Here is an 18,074-nt window from a genome sequence, read left to right as displayed (position 1 = left end):
AACTGTTTAGTTTAGTTTTATTATCATAATTATAATTTAAAATGACAAAAAATAACAAACTAATAATTTAACGTGCAGAGAGAGGTAGAAAACCCAACTTTGAAGTCTCTATTAAATAATTTTAACATTTCTCAATATTATAAAGAACACACAATTAACATACAGAAAATAATTTGACTACATCATACTGATGAAAAAAGTAAGGAAACAAAATATATGAAGTTTTTGATGTGGGAGTGTGTGTGCATGTATACCTTTGGTGTGTGCATGTGACTATACATAAAAAAAAAAAAAGATAAATGTATGACTATAAATGGGGAAAAATGGGGAAAAGCAGTTACAAAACAGCAGTTAAATTGACTTTTTGGGGTTTTTTCGTAACATTTTATAGAGGAAGCCATTACATTTTTCCCATCATTTATCAAACATTTTGGTAAACTATTTGAAATCTTAATCTTAATTCTTTAAACTTACTATTTCTGTCTATCCAGGATAGCTACAGGTTACCATTTTAATTACTTTTAGCCATTTTTTTTTCACATTTTGCTTGCACTCTCAACACATGGTGTTCCAGCTGACTCAATATCAGGATTTATTTTTGTATTCGAACTGTAATTTCTCTCATTTCAAATTGCTACTCCTCAAATTAGACTCCGTATTACTGCTCCGCAATCTTTCCACGTACCCCGAAGCAAGCATAGACCATGGTTGGCAATCACTGCTGCACATCAGTAATCAGCCTGTCTGTATTTGTGTGCATGTGTACATTTGTGACTTTGAGGGCTGAAGTGGAGCAATTTCAATCCCTGTCCTCTCTGCAAAGAGAAAAAGGGGATCCAGTCATACTGACAGTGTTTTTTTATGAGATACACAGACGCACAAACACATCTTGACATTCTTCCTGTGAAGGCTGAGATAGACACCCAGTGTGAAGCAGCACTCACACATCTCACCTTGAAAATTTAGTGGACCACCACAGTTTGTTCCTTAACCTATGAAGTCGGAAAGAGCAAGGCTTCCCACAAGTCAAGCAAGGCTCCAGAGAAATGAAAGAGGCTGTGTGGAGGTACAAAGGTCAAGATTGTGGGGTACAGAGTAATTTAAGACACATGGAATTCTTTCATTGAGGACAAAAGGGTGATTTGTTGAAAGACAAGATTAAATTGAAAAAAGGTGACAGGGGAGGAAGGAAGAGATGCTGCCTGGTAAATGGGGAATTACTGCAGACTGCAGGTATTTACAGAGCCAAAGACAACACAAGCAGCAAACCTGAGACACTGAACAACAAAGAAAAGTGCGACAAAAATATTTATGTGAGCTACACATACAGTGTACTTCAGATTCTTTTGATGCAGTAAATATAAATTTGTTTCTACGTTACAGAGGCACGAACGTTTTTAAGTGACTCAATCTACTGAGTCTCTTTTCTCTCAGCGAGATGAGATAATTCCCTTTGCTGCAAGTGCAAATAAATAAAACTGTTTTTTGGATTCCTATCAGATACCGTTAGACTAATCTACTTATTGTGCTTTGTCGAAATGCTGCTTTGCTTAGATATTGCGGCATTAGCATAAGAAAAATATGGTCTTAATACTTAATTGGAGACTGAATTACTTATTAAGAGGAATAGTGGGATAAGCATAATCTGCACTCTTTAAAAATATGGCATTGCTACAGAACTTTTTCAGTCCAAGCGGCTCAAATCATAGAAAAGTATTCAGTAAACTTTTTCTGTGTTGGCCACTCACCCTACACTGGCTCAATGGCCCTGACACCACTTACTGAAGAAAAAATATAGAAATACTTGCCTGCTCTTTGACTCTAGTCTGGAATCAATACAGTGTCTCACTTAAATGCAGCCAGCAGCATAGCTATCACCTATAAGTGGTCCCAGTATAATACCATCTCTGTTTTTTTAACATTTAAGAGTTAAGCTCTATACCGGTTGCAGGACAGTGTCTCAAAGCTGTGGGCTTGCGGTAAGAGACAGGATATAAAGAGGGGGAGAAAAAATAGAATGAGCGAGTAAATCTGAAAGGAGAGAAGACAGAGAAGGAATAAAGAGGGAGACGGCGAACAAGAGGGGGAGAGATGGATGAGAAACTCAAGGACGAGGAAGTCAATAATGGACAACACGTGCATCCCTCGCTCTCTCTGAGATCTAAAACTGTTTCATCAGCTGCATCTTATCTGCCTGTTTGGAAGAACTACGCTGAGAGAGGGGGGCCACTGCCTGCAGAGACAGATGGATGCTTAACACACACACACACACACACACACACACACACACACACATGCCACATGCACAAACACACTTACAATGTTTCCCAGATAACAGCATTTGCAGCATGCCACCGAGGACAACCAGCTGAACACACACGCCCCTGCTTGGGTAAACTGCTACTGGGTCCTATTTTAAATAACTGCCAGCCAAGAGAGAGAGGGAGGTTTAGATGGATGGATAAGGAGAGGCGTGATGGAGGAAAATGAACACAAAGAGAATGAGAGAATGTGTGAGGTGAGCTGCAAAACTCCCACTGGCCCCGTGTGGCCCACTGCGCCGCACTGGCTAAGTGCTTGCCAGACAAATTGCTTTGGCTGGCAGCGTGCAGTGAAAACAGCATGAAGCAGGACCTGGGAGTGAGGGAACAGCTATTTTCTCCTGCCATTTGGCCCTGGGCAGCATATATGGGACGGTAGTGTGGGAATAAGCGGATGAAGTCGAGGTTTTACTGGGCCCTCCCGGAGTCTCCCCTCTCCTATGCCCACATTCTCCAGGGATGATTTTATAACAACATACCAGCTGCTTAAATGTTATGAAGTTGCATTTGTGAGATCTTCTGGTCTCTACTTCCAGAGTATGAAATCGCATCCAGTTGTCAATTCCTTTGTGCATCCACCTCTGAAGCCCCGGGCTCTTCCTTTCAAACAATGATGAAAGAAAAGCTCAGATTTCCTACTGAGCACCTCCTGCACTCACACTCCTGATGCTCAAGAGGTCAAGGAGGCGTAGGGAGCAACAGCAAACTCGAAAGAGGGAGAATAAAAATATGAGACCACTGGGGAGAAGAAGAGAAAAGAAAGTACTTTTTGCTTTATTTAGCAGCTCAAATCAGTGGGTATGTGTCAAAAGAACAGCAGCAAGATGTCAAATGGAAGGCTTACCGTCATCATGCTGCACTGGACTTGTACTGAAAACAAACAATTCTCATTATTTTCCAGCTATTGTTTTGGCAGCTGAAAATGTGTATTTCTGCTGGAGCGGACTGACGTGGGCTCATTAGACTTAATGGAGCTGCGCTGGAATGCAAGCAAAACATCCCATGCAAAGTAAAGTAAATCTAGTGCATCCTGCTAGTGGGAGGCCATGTTTGGTTTTGATTGTAAAGAATCCCATGTGGCATGGTCAAACTGCAGGATGTCCCTCTGGGAAAACACAGCAGAGGAGGGGAAATAAGGGGGACAAGGAGCAGGAGGAGAACAGGTTTACTGTGCCAGCAGAAGTGTGACACAAGGGAGGATGCACAGATGTGCAAGCTAGTCCCCCCGGGCCGGCACAAGGAGAGGAGGCAGGGGGATACATAGTTAGGGATCTAGCTAGAGCCTGAGAACGAGGGTATGGGTATGTGTAGTTGACAGCGGAGACATGTCAAGAAGAAAATGTCACAAAGAGTTGTTAAAAAGGTCTTCACTAGTCCACATGAGCCAGGGTAGTCAGGGTAGGGAGAAAGGAGAATATCCACAGGGACCTGATTTGGAAAGGTCAAGGAAAAGTATGAAAAATGAGGTTGCTTGAATACAAAAAAGGAGATGAGGTGAGAGCTTTGTGGTAGCGTAAATGAAAAAAAGGTATGACTGAATAATATTAAAAATGAAGATGAAGGGTAAAAGCTCAGGAGGTGTGAAGAAAATAGTCTCATAATTAAGGCCTAAGTTCAAAGGGTTTAATATGAAACCTTTAGTCATTTCAATATTATATTTTGTGGAAAAACTGCACATTGTTCTGTTTTAAAGGAATAAATGTTGTGTTTCTGATTCCAAACAAGAAATAGACCTTTTTAGGATGCTTACCAATGCTACCTAAACAAAGTGACTTTGATAAATGGTGACCGACCTCCAGATCCCTGTGCTGTGAGTAAGAGGGTAGAATACAAAAAACTATCATGTAGGGTTACACCAGTGCGAAATTATGAGAATAACAGTCACTAGACTACAACTACGTTATCTGTGGTCATGTACAGAATGTCAAATAGCATGACTCCTTATATGGGCGCTACAAATACAAACATCTGTGATTATGTCCTTAATCACCACGTTTAATAGCTTGCAGTCATCGATGAGTGACCTTGTTAACTGGTGACTCTCTCTCTTGTAATCATTAAATACATACTAGTCCATGTTTATTATCTACACCAACCACACACTTTAACGCTTACATGTTAAAACCAAACCACCTGTTGCTTTTAAACGATTTTAATCCGTTCTTGGAATATATTAATTCTGAGTAACAAACACACCACAACTAGACATTTTAGCAGACATTGTAACAGTTTAATACCATGTTTAAAGCTTGTTCATCTGGGAGGCTGGGGCTGTAAAAAGGTCTATAGTCTGGCACGCGATCCTCTATAAAACTGCAACTTGTTGTTTTTACACTTCAGTTTTGTTCAGTTTTCAGCAAGAATATAATGTTCAGTTAATTAGTGCGCTCTTAAGGTGCTGGTGGGCAGAATTGCTTTGCATTTATCCAGAGCCAGGCTTTTTGTTTCCAGTTTTTTGTTTCCAAACCTAAGCTAACTGTGTCCTGGTTCTAAATTTATATTTATGGTACAGCTATGACAATGATCTTCATCTTCTCATCTACAAACAAATATGTTCCTAAAATGTCAAAGTATTACTTTAAAATGGAGCCTTGGACTTCTAAACAAAAAAAGCATGTTTTGGCTTGATTTAACTACAGATCATTAGTTTAATGCAAGGTCACATCCATTGGAAAGTTTATTCCGTCATGTCTCAATTCATCATGTCAACTGATTTTGGTGAAAGTTATTCTGAAATATGGTGGAAATCAAGTAAAGTCAATCAATGAAGTTAACCGACAAAAAAGCCATGAAAATGATCTAAGAACATTTACAAAGATCTATTGCAAAACAGTTTGTAATACACAGAGAATCAGACTAATTGTGTGGAGTTTGTGACCTTTTAACATTTGAACATAAACCATATATCCCTACTTGGATAAGTCCCTTCAATGATCAGAGTTAAACCCCTAATAGAAGGATTTACATTGAAATTAATCTTCTTGCTCTTCCTCGTCTGCCCCTACGTGGCATCCAGTGCCTGTGAGGTCCGTGTTATTTCAAGCTGTCAGAGAGCTTGTTAAACGGTGAGGAAGTACTTTAGACTCTGCAGCGGTCCTCTCAATCGGACACCCCATGCATCTTGCCTGGACAGCCTGTCACTCAACCACCAGCCAAGGAGAAAGCATGAAGGACGGAGAAATGCCGATGGACAGAGAGAAAGAGGGACACTCACATCTGAAAGAAAACAAAAGAAAGAAGCCTCAAGTGTGCACGGAGACTCAGAAAATGATTGAAAATGAAATGTGTGTACAAGAAAACAACGAATATGGACTGAAAACAAAAGCAACAGAGACCAGTGCAGACTAAAAATGAGAATAATTAAGAGAATTCAAAGAGAAAAACAGCCCGAGGCTTTTTGGCTTACTTCTGCAAGACACACAGCCCTAATTGGGGCAAACCCAATGACCCGCAGTGAGAGGGAAATATAGAGATGGGGGGTGCAGAGGTGGGATAAGGTAGAGGAAAGAAGCCAAGTTGGCACCAGTGCAGAGCTGGCAGACATGTCACACATAACATCTGGTGCCGGCGGTCCTGAGAGAGACACCGTATCGTCCACAGATATGCCTGCAGCTCCGCCACGCTGGCCGGGGTTGAGTCACATCCCTGCCTATGAATGATAAGTACTGAGGGAGACGGCGTGGCCTGATCAAATGGCACATCAGGAGAGCACGGCTCCCTGCTGCAACCGAAATCCAGCCTTCGGGCGCTGCCTTCCCAAACAAACCCTTCTGTGGCTTTCAAAGGGGCACTCAACAGAAACACCGCTCACAATGACGAGGCTGCACAGACCCTCAAATCACCAGTTGGACGTTTATTTTTTTAAGAAAGAAAGAGAGAGAGGGTCAGAAACAGATGGATGAGTGGGATTTTATTAGCAGCAGGTTGCAGTCGACTCTTCTTTTCAATCGCTTAGGTATTAGCACTTAGTCACTGGCTCTCGCACCACGCACACCATTAGTCACTGACGAGGACACATTCAGAGCAGGGAGTTGAGTCTCGGAAGCATGAGGCATGGGATGTGTTTTTTTTATGAAACTCATTTCTTATCTCATCCTGACACTGCTCTCTTTATTTTCCTTTCTCTGTAGTGCTTCCTCAAGCCCAAACACAAAAATGTGACATCAGGCTGAGTGAAGAGATAGGGGTTCTTTGTGTGAATGTGTTGGTTGTTGGTTGTGTGTGTGTGTGTGTGTGTGTGTGTGTGTGTGTGTGTGTGTGTGTGTGTGTGTGTGTGGGCCACGGACACAGCTGTTCTGGTCCCTGTTGCAGGGTTCACGAGTAGTTAAGCAGCCTCTGAGGTGCTCTGGGCTTTTTTTCCGAGATGTGTTGTTAGGTTTATGAGAAGCGCCTCGCACTTTTGCGGAAGGCAAAATACTCAGTGACTCATTTCCTATTTCGTTTTATATTCTAGGAATTCCAGCCAAGATCTTTTCATGTGTCTAATCTGGCTATTGCATCCTCCGCATATCTATTCTTCACCCACAGAGTTGACAGTGTCTATCTTATCCAGTCTCTCTTTCCGTCTCAGTAACTATTTTCTTTGTGTTCAAGTTTTGAATGTCACAATATGAACAGCACAAATCCAATTTGTCATCTTCGCAGGAAGCCTGTCCCTTTCTCACACTTACAATTGACTTTCTACATTTTAACTTCTTCCCTATTTCACGTTTCTCGGTCTATTTTTCAGTTTCGGTATTATCCACCTTGTCTTTTCTCATTCCGTCACTTACTCTTTCTACACCCCTGTCGGGAAGTTAAGCCCCCTTGACGCAGGACTGACAATCATTTTGTGTCAGTTTAAAGTGTTTCATCAATTGATGGTCTCAATCTACCTCTCTGTCTCACCTCTCTGTCTCTGCTTTTATAGCATCCCAGGTTCAGCAGTGTGTGCCTTCGACATGGAGCAGCTGGCTGGGGTGTTTGAAGGGAGATTCAAGGAGCAGAAATCACCTGAGTCTATTTGGACGCCTGTTCCAGATGAAGTCATCCCGAAACCAAGGTGCAGATGGCTGTAATTAATTTATACACCTGTGTTCAGAGGTTTTTTAGAGGACTTCAACCCTCTGAAATCTTTGGCTATTATGCCCGTTAAAAAATCTAAAGATTAAAAGAAATTAAAAGTAAAAGTATCAGCATCAAAATGTACTTAAAGTATCAAAAGTAATAGTACTCGTTATGCAGAATGGACCCACTCAGATTGTTTTATTTATTCCAAATATATTATTGGATTATTAGTATTGATGCATTTATGTAAGCAGCATTTTACTGTTTTTAAGGTAGGGATGGGCTTATTTAAAGCCTCCACCTAAAATTTCATAGTTATTAGAAAGTAATAAACTGATAATAGAAAAAACAAATGTATAACATAAACAAGTTATAATTTAACTTTGACTTACTTGATAACAATTTTGACCCCAAAAGAAATTAAGGAAACATAAAATTTGATCTTGAAAATGATGTTTCAAAACACAGAATTTTAAATATTGCAAATATGAATACAGGTTGCATATATAACATATAACAGGTAACATGAGGATAATATCTAGTTCTATATTTAATACTAAATATATTTGACAATATCTCCGGTTTTACTTGGCTGAATATCATTAAAAAAAAAAATCTGCCATGGAGTTTCAAGCCAGAAACTTTAGAGGGAAGCTGATGATAAGACTCCACGTTGATTCAATTTTATGTCGTCACGTCATGAAGAAGTAATGTGCCGGTGCTTTCATGGACTCCAGAGGGTTAAGGAGAAAACCGTATTATGAACAACCTGTATTCAAGTCAGCGATAATACTGTTCTATAAAGGTGTGTTTTGGAGGACACAGGTTTGATTTCACAAGAAAAGAGAATAAACACCATGCAATCAACAACACATTTACAGTACTGTTGTTGAAGATGCAGCACAAGGACATTTTAAAATAAACTGTTGAAAGTTGATTATCCACGTAATTGAGAATGCAGGAAGACGCTGCACATATTATAAAACTTCTGACAGTAACATTGAGGTGGGACATTCATTTTTCCCAAGGATACATCTTGTTTTCTGGCAATCTAAAAGCATGTCTTGACCTTATGCAATCACCCTATCACTTGCCAAATACTTCAAACACGAGGTTCTGAATCAAGGACTAAAGCAAATCAGTCTCTTGTTGAAAAAGTGCTATGTGTCTGAATGTGAGACACTCAGACAGTCTAGACTGCTTAATTATATAACCTTATCTTTGCTGCGGTCTGAAGCACTTATAAAAGAGGATGCTGCTTTGCCTCTGGATCGTCTGCTAAACATTTACTGAAACTTGTCGTCCGCAGACCCGGTGGCTGTGCTGTTCAAGGCTCCAGGTTTAATTCCTCAAACTCATTCCCTGATGAGATGCTCAATTTCGTCAAGACCCACCCGCTGATGGACGAAGCCGTCCCATCACTCGGACAGAGACCCTGGATTGTCAGGACCATGGTCAGGTGAGACTGAACTTGGATTGGCAGTTAAACTCCGACCCTGTCGGCAGGTGATTATGTTAGTAGGAAACAGGCAGCGGTGGAAGAAGTATTCAGATCTCTTACTGCAGTAAAAATACTAGAACCACTATGTGAAATTACTCCACTACAAGTAAAAGTCCTGCATCAGTAAAAGTATCAGCATCAAAATGTACTTAAAGTATCAAAAGTAAAAGTACTCGTTATGCAGAATGAACCCACTCAGATTGTTTTATTTATTCCAAATATATTATTGGATTATTAGTATTGATGCATTTATGTAAGCAGCATTTTACTGTTTTTAAGGTAGGGCTAATTTTGACTACTTAATATACTGTTATGTGGTTTCATTTCTAAAAAATAAAGTGTATTAACTTTAAATTAATCATGTTTTTATGTTAAATCTTGACCTGAAAAGTAACTAAAGCTGTCAGCTAAATGCAGTGGAGTAAAATGTACAATATTTGCCTCAAAATGTAGTGAAGTAGAAGTAGAAGGTTACATAAAATGGAAATACTCAAGAAAAGGACCTAAAAGTGTACTTAAGTGCATTACTTGAGTAAATGTACTTAGTTACATTCCAACACTGGAAACTGGATTTTTTTTAATGAACATAAGTTGCAAAATGTAGCTGAATAAGTTATTTGCAAAACTTCATTTTTTTTTCTTCAACTTATTATTCAACTAAAGTATGATGAAGGTTTTTATGGGTATTTTTTGGTTCCCAAAGCATGTGCTTAAAGGTGCCATATTGTATAATGTGAGATTTCCATGTCATATTTTATTGTAACACAGGTATATATGTTATATTTATACTGTGAAAGTAACAGAAGCTCAATCCTTGCAGTATTCAGACACTGTTCCTTTAAATGAGTTGGTCAGGACTTTTTTAAGGTTGTGATGTAAACCCAAAATACAATTATAATCTGAAAATGAGCATACTATGTGCCCTTTAAGTTCAGGGTAAAATTGTGGTCTTAGTTAAATACATTTTAAAAATTCAGAAATTGCATGAAGCATGAGACAGGGCGTATTTATCTTAATAACATTTAACAGAAACCATGATCATATTGTAACTTTGATGCTTTTTATGCCAACCATCCACCCTGACCACCTCCATATGACTTCTATTCTCTACTAAAACTTTGCTCTTTCTGCACTCATAAAAATGCTACCATTGAACATAATCCAGGCAGCAATTACGTTTCCATCATAACATATTTGGCAAAGTAAATTAGTATAATGAAAACACAATTTCCATACAAAACCGGAGGCTTCCTGCAGAGTTTTAACCATCAAACAATGTTTGCTGGGAAGTCTGCTAATTGTGTTGTTTTTTTTAGAAACCTAATTTGATAAGTTTAGGGAACACAGCACATCAATCAGCTCATAACTCATGCCACAAGACCTCTAGTCCCTTTGTTATCATGACATCATCACCGTCAGCTGAAGGACTTTTTATTGCAGTGAAAACTATTGAAAGAGAAGTTTCCGGCAATCGACTTCACAAAAAATGAAGCCTTATTTTTTTGTTCAAGCCACATTTCGGCCTTTGTCTGTCTCAAAATCTGATATTCATTGATAAGTTTGGTTTCATTTTGAACCCGAGCGTCTATAGATAATTCCATACAAGATATGTTATGATCCACTAAAATAAGGCACGATACGAGATTAATAATTCCCATTATGTTATCTTCACCACCAACATGACTGTTAGTGTGGCTCCATCTAGTTTTACTTGAAACGCACACTTCAATTATGGAGCGTGAGGATGTAGTTGACGCATGTCTTAAGCCGAAAAAATCCCACAGTTTCTTTCTTATGGTTTATTGAAAACCTTTCGTTTGAGCATTACAAACAATAAACTGCAGCAATCCAAAAAATAATAATAATTATGAGCACGGTCAAAAACTAGTGTGCTCTCCTCGTCTCCATAATCCTAATTACAACAAAGTAAGCAATTATGACGTTACACACATCTCAGCCAATAAGAAGAGTGCAATTCCTACGAACCAATAGGCATTCCTACAACCTCAATAAAGAACTATGAACTACAAATCTGAATTATTTATCAGCTTCTCCACAATGTACAAAATGGCTCTAACAATGACTGTAACAGAGCTGTAAGGGACAATTGAATGAGACTCAACTCTTTTTTTAGCTTGTTCTAAAAGGCTCTGAAAATGAAAACAAAGACATTTTAAGTTAACTTAAAACTTCTATATTTATGTTTGCTTAATGATCAAATATTCCCCGCACTAAAATCCTGTATGATGTTTTACAGTGTGCAAACAAACACATGGTCTGTGTGTTTGGGCTCCTTCTGTTGACGTTAAACTGGCTGGGTGTTGAAGCCTGTGGTAGCAGGCAAGCAGCTGGAGCACATCAAGTCTCACATAAATGCTTGCATGCCTCTCTCTCTCTCTCTCTCTCTCTCTCTCTCTCTCTCTCTCTCTCTCTCTCTCTCTCTCTCTCTCTCTCTCTCTCTCTCTCTCTCTCTCTCTCTCTCCCTCTCTCTCCACTATCTACCATATGTAGTCCCGTTGCCGACCAGCCACCAGGGGATTATGGGGACTGATGTATGTGGAATATTAAACAGCCTGCACAACATGGCTTCTATTCTCGTCTATTGACTCATACACGCAGGACTGTGTGTAGTTCAGCAACACTCTGCTATTGTTCCAAGACGGGCCCATTACTTGACTGATATTATTAATGACTGAACGTCTGCCATAATTAGTTTATTATGCAAATTTGATGAGCAGTTTCTTCTCTGCGGAATTCATTTCATTTTGCGTTGACTCCAGAGAAAATGGCATGTTATGATTTGAATTCACAAGAGTCTGTATTTTACACCTAAACCAATCAGCTGTAATGCACTTAAATCATACATTTCCCTCTAGGAGCCATTTGACCATGCTTTTATCTGTTATGGTAGAAAAGTCCCAAATGAGTCTCACAGCTCTGTGGCATTAATGCAGTGCTCTTTCTCTCCCGCTGTGCAGGTACCAGCTGAATAAGATTGTGGTGGATACAGAAGCCGGGCCTTATAGAAACCGGACCATCTTGTTCCTCGGGTCGAGCAGAGGGACCATTCTCAAGTTCCTCATCATGCCCAACCAGGACAACAGCGTGACCAACAGCAACATCTTCCTGGAGGAACTGGAGGGATTCAACCCTGATAAGTAAGACTTTTTTTTTTTTTTTTAAATAAGTAAAAAGTGAGATTTCCATGTCTTTTTCATTATGAAGCAGGTCTAGCAGGTAAGTACAGAAACTGCAACATCAGGGCTTCTGTAAGGTGGTGTTACAGCCATTCCCCGGCTTCAATGATGGTGCAGAGACACTGAGAGCGCAGATGCAGAAGACTCTGACCAAAACACTGACCAATCAGAGCAGGAGGGGCGGGGCCTAAGGAGGCTGGCGCTACAGCGGAGCGTTTCGATAATGTGTGAAAAAATGTATATACAGACAGTATTAGAAAAACTTTAAAGCATGTAAACATGTTCTAGTAGTAAGCCAAAATATAAGTACAATCCTGTAAGTAAACAAGATATGTCTTCTTTACAGCTTACATAAAGGAAATAGATGTATTTTATCAACTTTTAAAGGAAGACATGTATACATATTAGCTTTCTTGCTGACAGTTGAAACAGTTTCTTTGGCTTTGTTCAAAGGTTACAAAATGCACAATCCAGTCCCCCTAAAACTGACTAATTAACACGTTATTTCTAGTTTGTTTAATTTGTACAAAAACCAAAGTGTAAAAACATCACACTGGGGTTATGTGCAGAATTTTTTCGGTAACTTCCTGGGATCTGGTGTCACTGTGAGCTTGTTACATGATGTGTTAATGAGTGAGCTTAAGAAATGCTGATTTTCTTCCCATTTGAACAGTGGTCGACTAGCTGTTTCCCCTTGTTTTTATGCCAGGCTAAGCTAACTGGCAGATGGAGCTAACACATATATTTACTGTATAGATATGACTCTGGTGTTGATCTTCTTATCTTTGTATTATTGTTTTCTTAGTAAGAAAACAAAACAAGCATGTTTTCCCAAAATGCTGAACTATTTCTTTACAGCACAACCCTGTGCAGTTAGAGAGCTTGATGCAAAATAGCTCCAGACACACAGCAGAGAGTGGAAGAAAGGGTTAAATGACATCTGGGCTTGATGTATACTCAGCAAGGGGAGCTGGGGGTGTGGTACGCCTAGAAAAAGAGTCGCAAGATAAAAAAAAAAGGCATGACATGTCCTCGAAACATGACGTGTCCTGAATTATGCAGAACGCCTCACCTATTCTTCAAGAGATACCCATAATTGTGCAGGAGATGGTGCAATCCCATGCAGAGAATACAAATAGCAAACAGAAAAGAATAGGATTAGAGGCTAATATTCATTATCAGGGAAATCTAAACATCTCCTAATGAGGTGGAGATATACTGTATAACAGCATCTGCGGATAAAGCATCAGAAAGTAATGAAATGAAGATAAAATCACATTATCATTAATCTTGACCAAAATTACATACTGTCAGGAAAAATGACCTCTTATCTCCAGTCTGATGCTAAATCATATTTAATATCTGGATCTTGACAAAAGATTGGAGTGGGCTCCTTGTCCCGTACTAATTAGCATTTTGCACGAGGCAGGCAGCTTTGAGGTTTCATTGGATGCCCATCACTACGTAATGAACACTGGGTACAATGGCTGTTCAATCTTAATTTTTTGCTTTTGTTCTCTCCTGAGATGTTCCACATGGTGGATGGCTGCAGGGCGGGTGGAGGACTATAGTCACACAGATGCAGACAGATTTGGCTGGTGATTATCTTTCACTAAGGCTAATTAGAGGCATTTTAAGGAGACAGAACATGTTCTTAACACCAGCTTTATGTCGCGGTAATTGTCCGTCCTGATATATATGCCACTTTTTCTGCAATAAGAGGAAACAAAGAATTATTTCCCAAATTAACTGGCTGGAAACACACTTTCAATCTACAGCGCAGTCCAAAATACTTGTACTGTTTTTATTTAGTAAACTTCTTTCCTTTCCAAACCTCTCCAAAACATGCTCACCAATTTGTGTCTCAGCATTTATGTTCGGCTTCAGACTAGGGGGATAGTGCTGGCAAGTGAAATGAGGGGGTCTGTGTGATGGATGAGCTGGTGTGGACTGGAGCCAGTGTATGAGGCATAATTTGGTGAGCCCACCAGGAGGTCAGTGACAGTCCGGCTATCTCAGCAGGCGCCCAGCTAATCAGGAGACAGAGCACAGCCACATGAGGTTTTTTTCTCCTTTATGCTCCGGGCCAGGCCACCCCCAACCTCACCTTACATACACAGACAAAGAGATGCCTTGTGCCCTGTAATAAACCCCAGGGTACACAAGAGCAGGGTCACTAACACAGCCATCTTTTAGAAAAGTCAGCACAGAGAGAAATCACTGCTTTCTGATTGGCTGCTTGCCATAATACACCAGGAAATGAGAGAGTCGCCACTCCAATAGAGCCTGTATCTTCTTCTTTCTTCCCTTATCTGATCTAGCTTTTGGCTCTTATATTTTCTTTTCATGAGTCTCCTATCTTTTGCCTTTTTCCTGAATTTGTTAGTTGTTTATTGTATTTTCTCTCCCCCTCCTTTTCCCTGCCTTTCGTGATATTGGCTGTGAAGAATGACTCACAGCTTGGCCTTAGCAGAATGATAGATTCTTCTTAATGACTGTGGGTCCGCTCCAATGTTATTACCATAAACCATCCAGATACAACTGATGCATGAGTGCACATGTGCATAAAAAGGTATAAATCCACTGCACAGAGGCAGGTCGGTGCTGGCCATCGTAGCTCTAAGTGCCAATTAGAAGCGATTCAACTTCTGGCTGCTGTATTTTGATGGCCAGCCGACCCCTCGAACCTCTACAATCAGCATGGTGCATATTTGGATTGACACTGTAACATCTGGCTACACAGCGACCTCTCATCGCTCTCATTTTATTATAGCTTTCATTCATAGCACTGTTTATGTTTGGTTGTTTCACATTGAGTCCTGTTTTTTTCTCCCCTGTTATGTTCAATGAGGTCAGAGGTTTAATGTGCTGTCGTGCTCCGGTAATTGAAATTGCCTAATGCATTTTTGCGTGTGTTGCAGGTGTGCTGAAGACTCTCCGCAGGCCAGGCAGCTGTTGTCTCTGACGCTGGACCGGGCGAGCCACACTCTGCTCCTCGCCTTCCCCTCCTGTGTGGTCAGAGTACCCGTGGCACGATGCCAGCTCTACTCCCGATGCATGAAGTAAGTCTGCAACACTCGCTGCACGTACGGGAACATAAAAGAGCAGTGGGGCTGCATAACAAGAAGTTAGGTGGGCATTCAAAACCCACCTGGCTTTCACAAGTGTCCTTGAGCATGACACTGTGAACCTCTGCCATCTCCAGGGTCGCTTCTCTGTAGCTGACCTGAATTTTCCTACAATAAAAACCATACTATCACTCTGCCCTTGAGCAAAGTGATAATCCGTTAACTGCTGCATAATAGAGAAATGAGTCAAAATGCTATAAAATGCGCCAGTAAATTGGGAGAAAATCTAATAAAAGCCGTTAGTGTAATACTCCACTATTAAATATAATACTGCATTATTACAATTGCCTGCAAGTCTGACTTTATCATAACTGGGCCAAAACATTAACAGATAAAACTGGAAGTAAAAGGAGTTGAGTGATATAATACAGTGGAAATTGCTAACAGTGATCTGGGACAGAATCATTCTTATACAAATGTTTAAAAAATTCACCTATAGTTATCAAGTAGTCTGTTTACAGTGTTTATTTTGTGCCATTCATATGTTCCAACATTTTGGGGGGAAATTATAGCTTCTATGGTTAATAAATTTTTACCTCCCCTAGTTATTTTTGCTGCAGTTTGTCTTTTTTGGTTTGTTAGTCTGTTTGTTAGCAGGATTAGGGAAAGAATGGCCCAATTTACATCAAAATTGGAAGAATTGTGTAGCATGGGCCAAGGAAGAACCCATCACATTTTGGAGCGGATCACGGGGCAGTTGCACAGAGTATTTTTCACTTTAATTAATTATGAGAGCATTTGTGCTGCATTCATGTCGTGTTATAGTAACTGGAAAATTGAGTTCCTGAAATAGGAACATTCACGTGAATGCCCCCTCAAAATTTAATGTCAACATTGCGATGCAGGGCATGCCTTGGTTGAGGTCTGCACTATATCCAAGTGCCTTTCTAGTTTTTTTTGTTTTTTTTCCACTTTACTAGGATACTTTGCCTCATCGTAGCCTGTCTCCGTTTTTGAATCTCTGCTACAGTCTGGCATTGATAGCTTACAGTTTATTTTCAGGCCAGTTAAAACCCTGACAGACATAATCACTATACGAGAGGTTTCCACTGTACATTATATGGTAAATAGTCATTAATAATAAACAAAGCTCATGAGAATAGTAAGCTTGTAAAAAAACTTATATAGTTGTTTAATAATACATCATCAGTTATAGTACAGTATAAGGCATAATCAGGTTATAATTTGTTAATTATTAATGAGATATTATCTAATTTAGCAGCTAATTTATAATTCAAAGAAAGATTATATTTTATCACTTTATCCAGCCTTTGCAAGATTATCAGAAGCTCCAGTGAAGTTTTTTGTTATTCTGGCAGTCTGCCAGTGGAAATGGGTTTAACTTAACCCGCAGGTACCCCGAGTCCTCTAATCCTACATAATTAAACATTAAAATGCATATATTCAGAGTAATGATATTTCACCTACATGCACCCACACAAGCAGCACAGCAGAGACTCGATACCACTCGCTGGCACATTTACCAAGTGTGGACGCCTGTGGCTGTAGCCCGTTAAGGTCCACTGACACACTAACACAGCCGGTACACACACCAGCACATCAGTGTGTTCACTCAACCAGGTGAGTCATACAAGCGTGAAATCCAGCGCACATTAAGGAACGCTCACATGCTTTCTGAGGTGCGTTAAGTGTGTGCATTTATGTGTTTAGATGAGTAACTACGAGTTAATGTTGTGTATGTGAGTATGTTCAGGATTTCTTAACACGCTTCAGCAGCTTCAGGTCTGGTTTTTAACCTTTGAAGAGCGTTTGTGAGTTCTTCTTTCCCGCAGAGCTTTCAGTCTACATGGTTGGCTTCTTTTTTTCTAGTACATTTTTAATAATTCAACACTTTACAGTCTGCTTTCAAGCGAATACAGTTGCAGATTGACCTTTTAACCCGGTTTAACCCCACGTACTGACCCATCATTAAAAAGTCATGTTGTGCAGTTAACTGCAGAGCGAACCCACAGTACACCATTAACGGACCGAATCAAAAGTTTTACATATTATCGGTCAACAACAGTTAATCCCTTTTGACATGCAGGCCATTCATTTTTTAAATTTACCACAGGTTTTTAGATTGATGCCCTTTAAGGCATTCAGCAGTATTTATTCATGACATTGGGGCAGTATAAATATTAACTTACAAAGACTGGAGTGTGTCTTGAGATTCGTAATGGTTCACAGTGAATATCTCCAGCTTTGTGTTTTTTATTTTTTTGCTCAGAATCACATTGTCATTGTAGTTGTGAATAGAGACAATTTTATTTCAAACACTCTCCTTGTTGCTGCAGTCAAGGGCATTCTAACATCTGATATTTAGTTAAAGCGTATCTCTTTCATGAATCCTGTTGTCTGAAAATAAAACCCAGGAGACACAACACAAGATACACGGACATCGTGAAACTTATATTGTTATTGTTTATAATAAAAATAAAAAAGGTTGCTGTTGGACAGATGGCTCTCAAACCCCAGAGTGTCTCAATTTCCTTGAACTACTTTCAGAGAAAAAAGAAACTTTTATCTTAAGTTGCTTTATTAGCTTTTTCCAAAACTTTTATCTGCATCTCCATCCTCTTCATTCCAAGAAATACTTTAATTGACTAACAAGAAAGCATTTAAAATGAAAAAATCTGTCTCTGCTCTCATCTGCATCCCACACTGTCCAGTTATCGAAGTAGAGTCTTAACAGTCAAGTCTTAAGAACTTGAACTTAATGAGGAGCTTTATTATCATGAACACTGATGATTTATAGTTGATGGGCGCAGATGAGCAAAAATAGTCAGAACAAGATACGAGGAGATGTCCTGACTTTTAGTCTAGTATGAGCTTCGTAGAGACTGGGCTCATACATAAACTTTAATCAGACTCTGGTTCC

At 39.7% G+C, this 18,074-nt stretch overlaps 1 protein-coding gene across 1 annotated transcript in view; it reads left to right on the top strand.

Annotated features, from left to right (window-relative positions):
- sema6bb (sema domain, transmembrane domain (TM), and cytoplasmic domain, (semaphorin) 6Bb) overlaps positions 1 to 18,074 on the top strand; it is a 154,122-nt gene that overhangs the window by 104,244 nt on the left and 31,804 nt on the right. The window contains exons 11-14 of the mRNA XM_059340848.1: positions 7,231 to 7,362; positions 8,677 to 8,826; positions 11,847 to 12,026; positions 14,987 to 15,127. Of these exons, the coding sequence (XP_059196831.1) occupies positions 7,231 to 7,362; positions 8,677 to 8,826; positions 11,847 to 12,026; positions 14,987 to 15,127 (603 nt within the window). The remainder of the gene's footprint in view (positions 1 to 7,230; positions 7,363 to 8,676; positions 8,827 to 11,846; positions 12,027 to 14,986; positions 15,128 to 18,074) is intronic.

This window comes from Centropristis striata, chromosome 9 (genome assembly GCF_030273125.1).
Source record: "Centropristis striata isolate RG_2023a ecotype Rhode Island chromosome 9, C.striata_1.0, whole genome shotgun sequence".
NCBI lineage: Eukaryota > Metazoa > Chordata > Actinopteri > Perciformes > Serranidae > Centropristis > Centropristis striata.
This window is presented reverse-complemented; position numbering and strand designations above follow the sequence as displayed.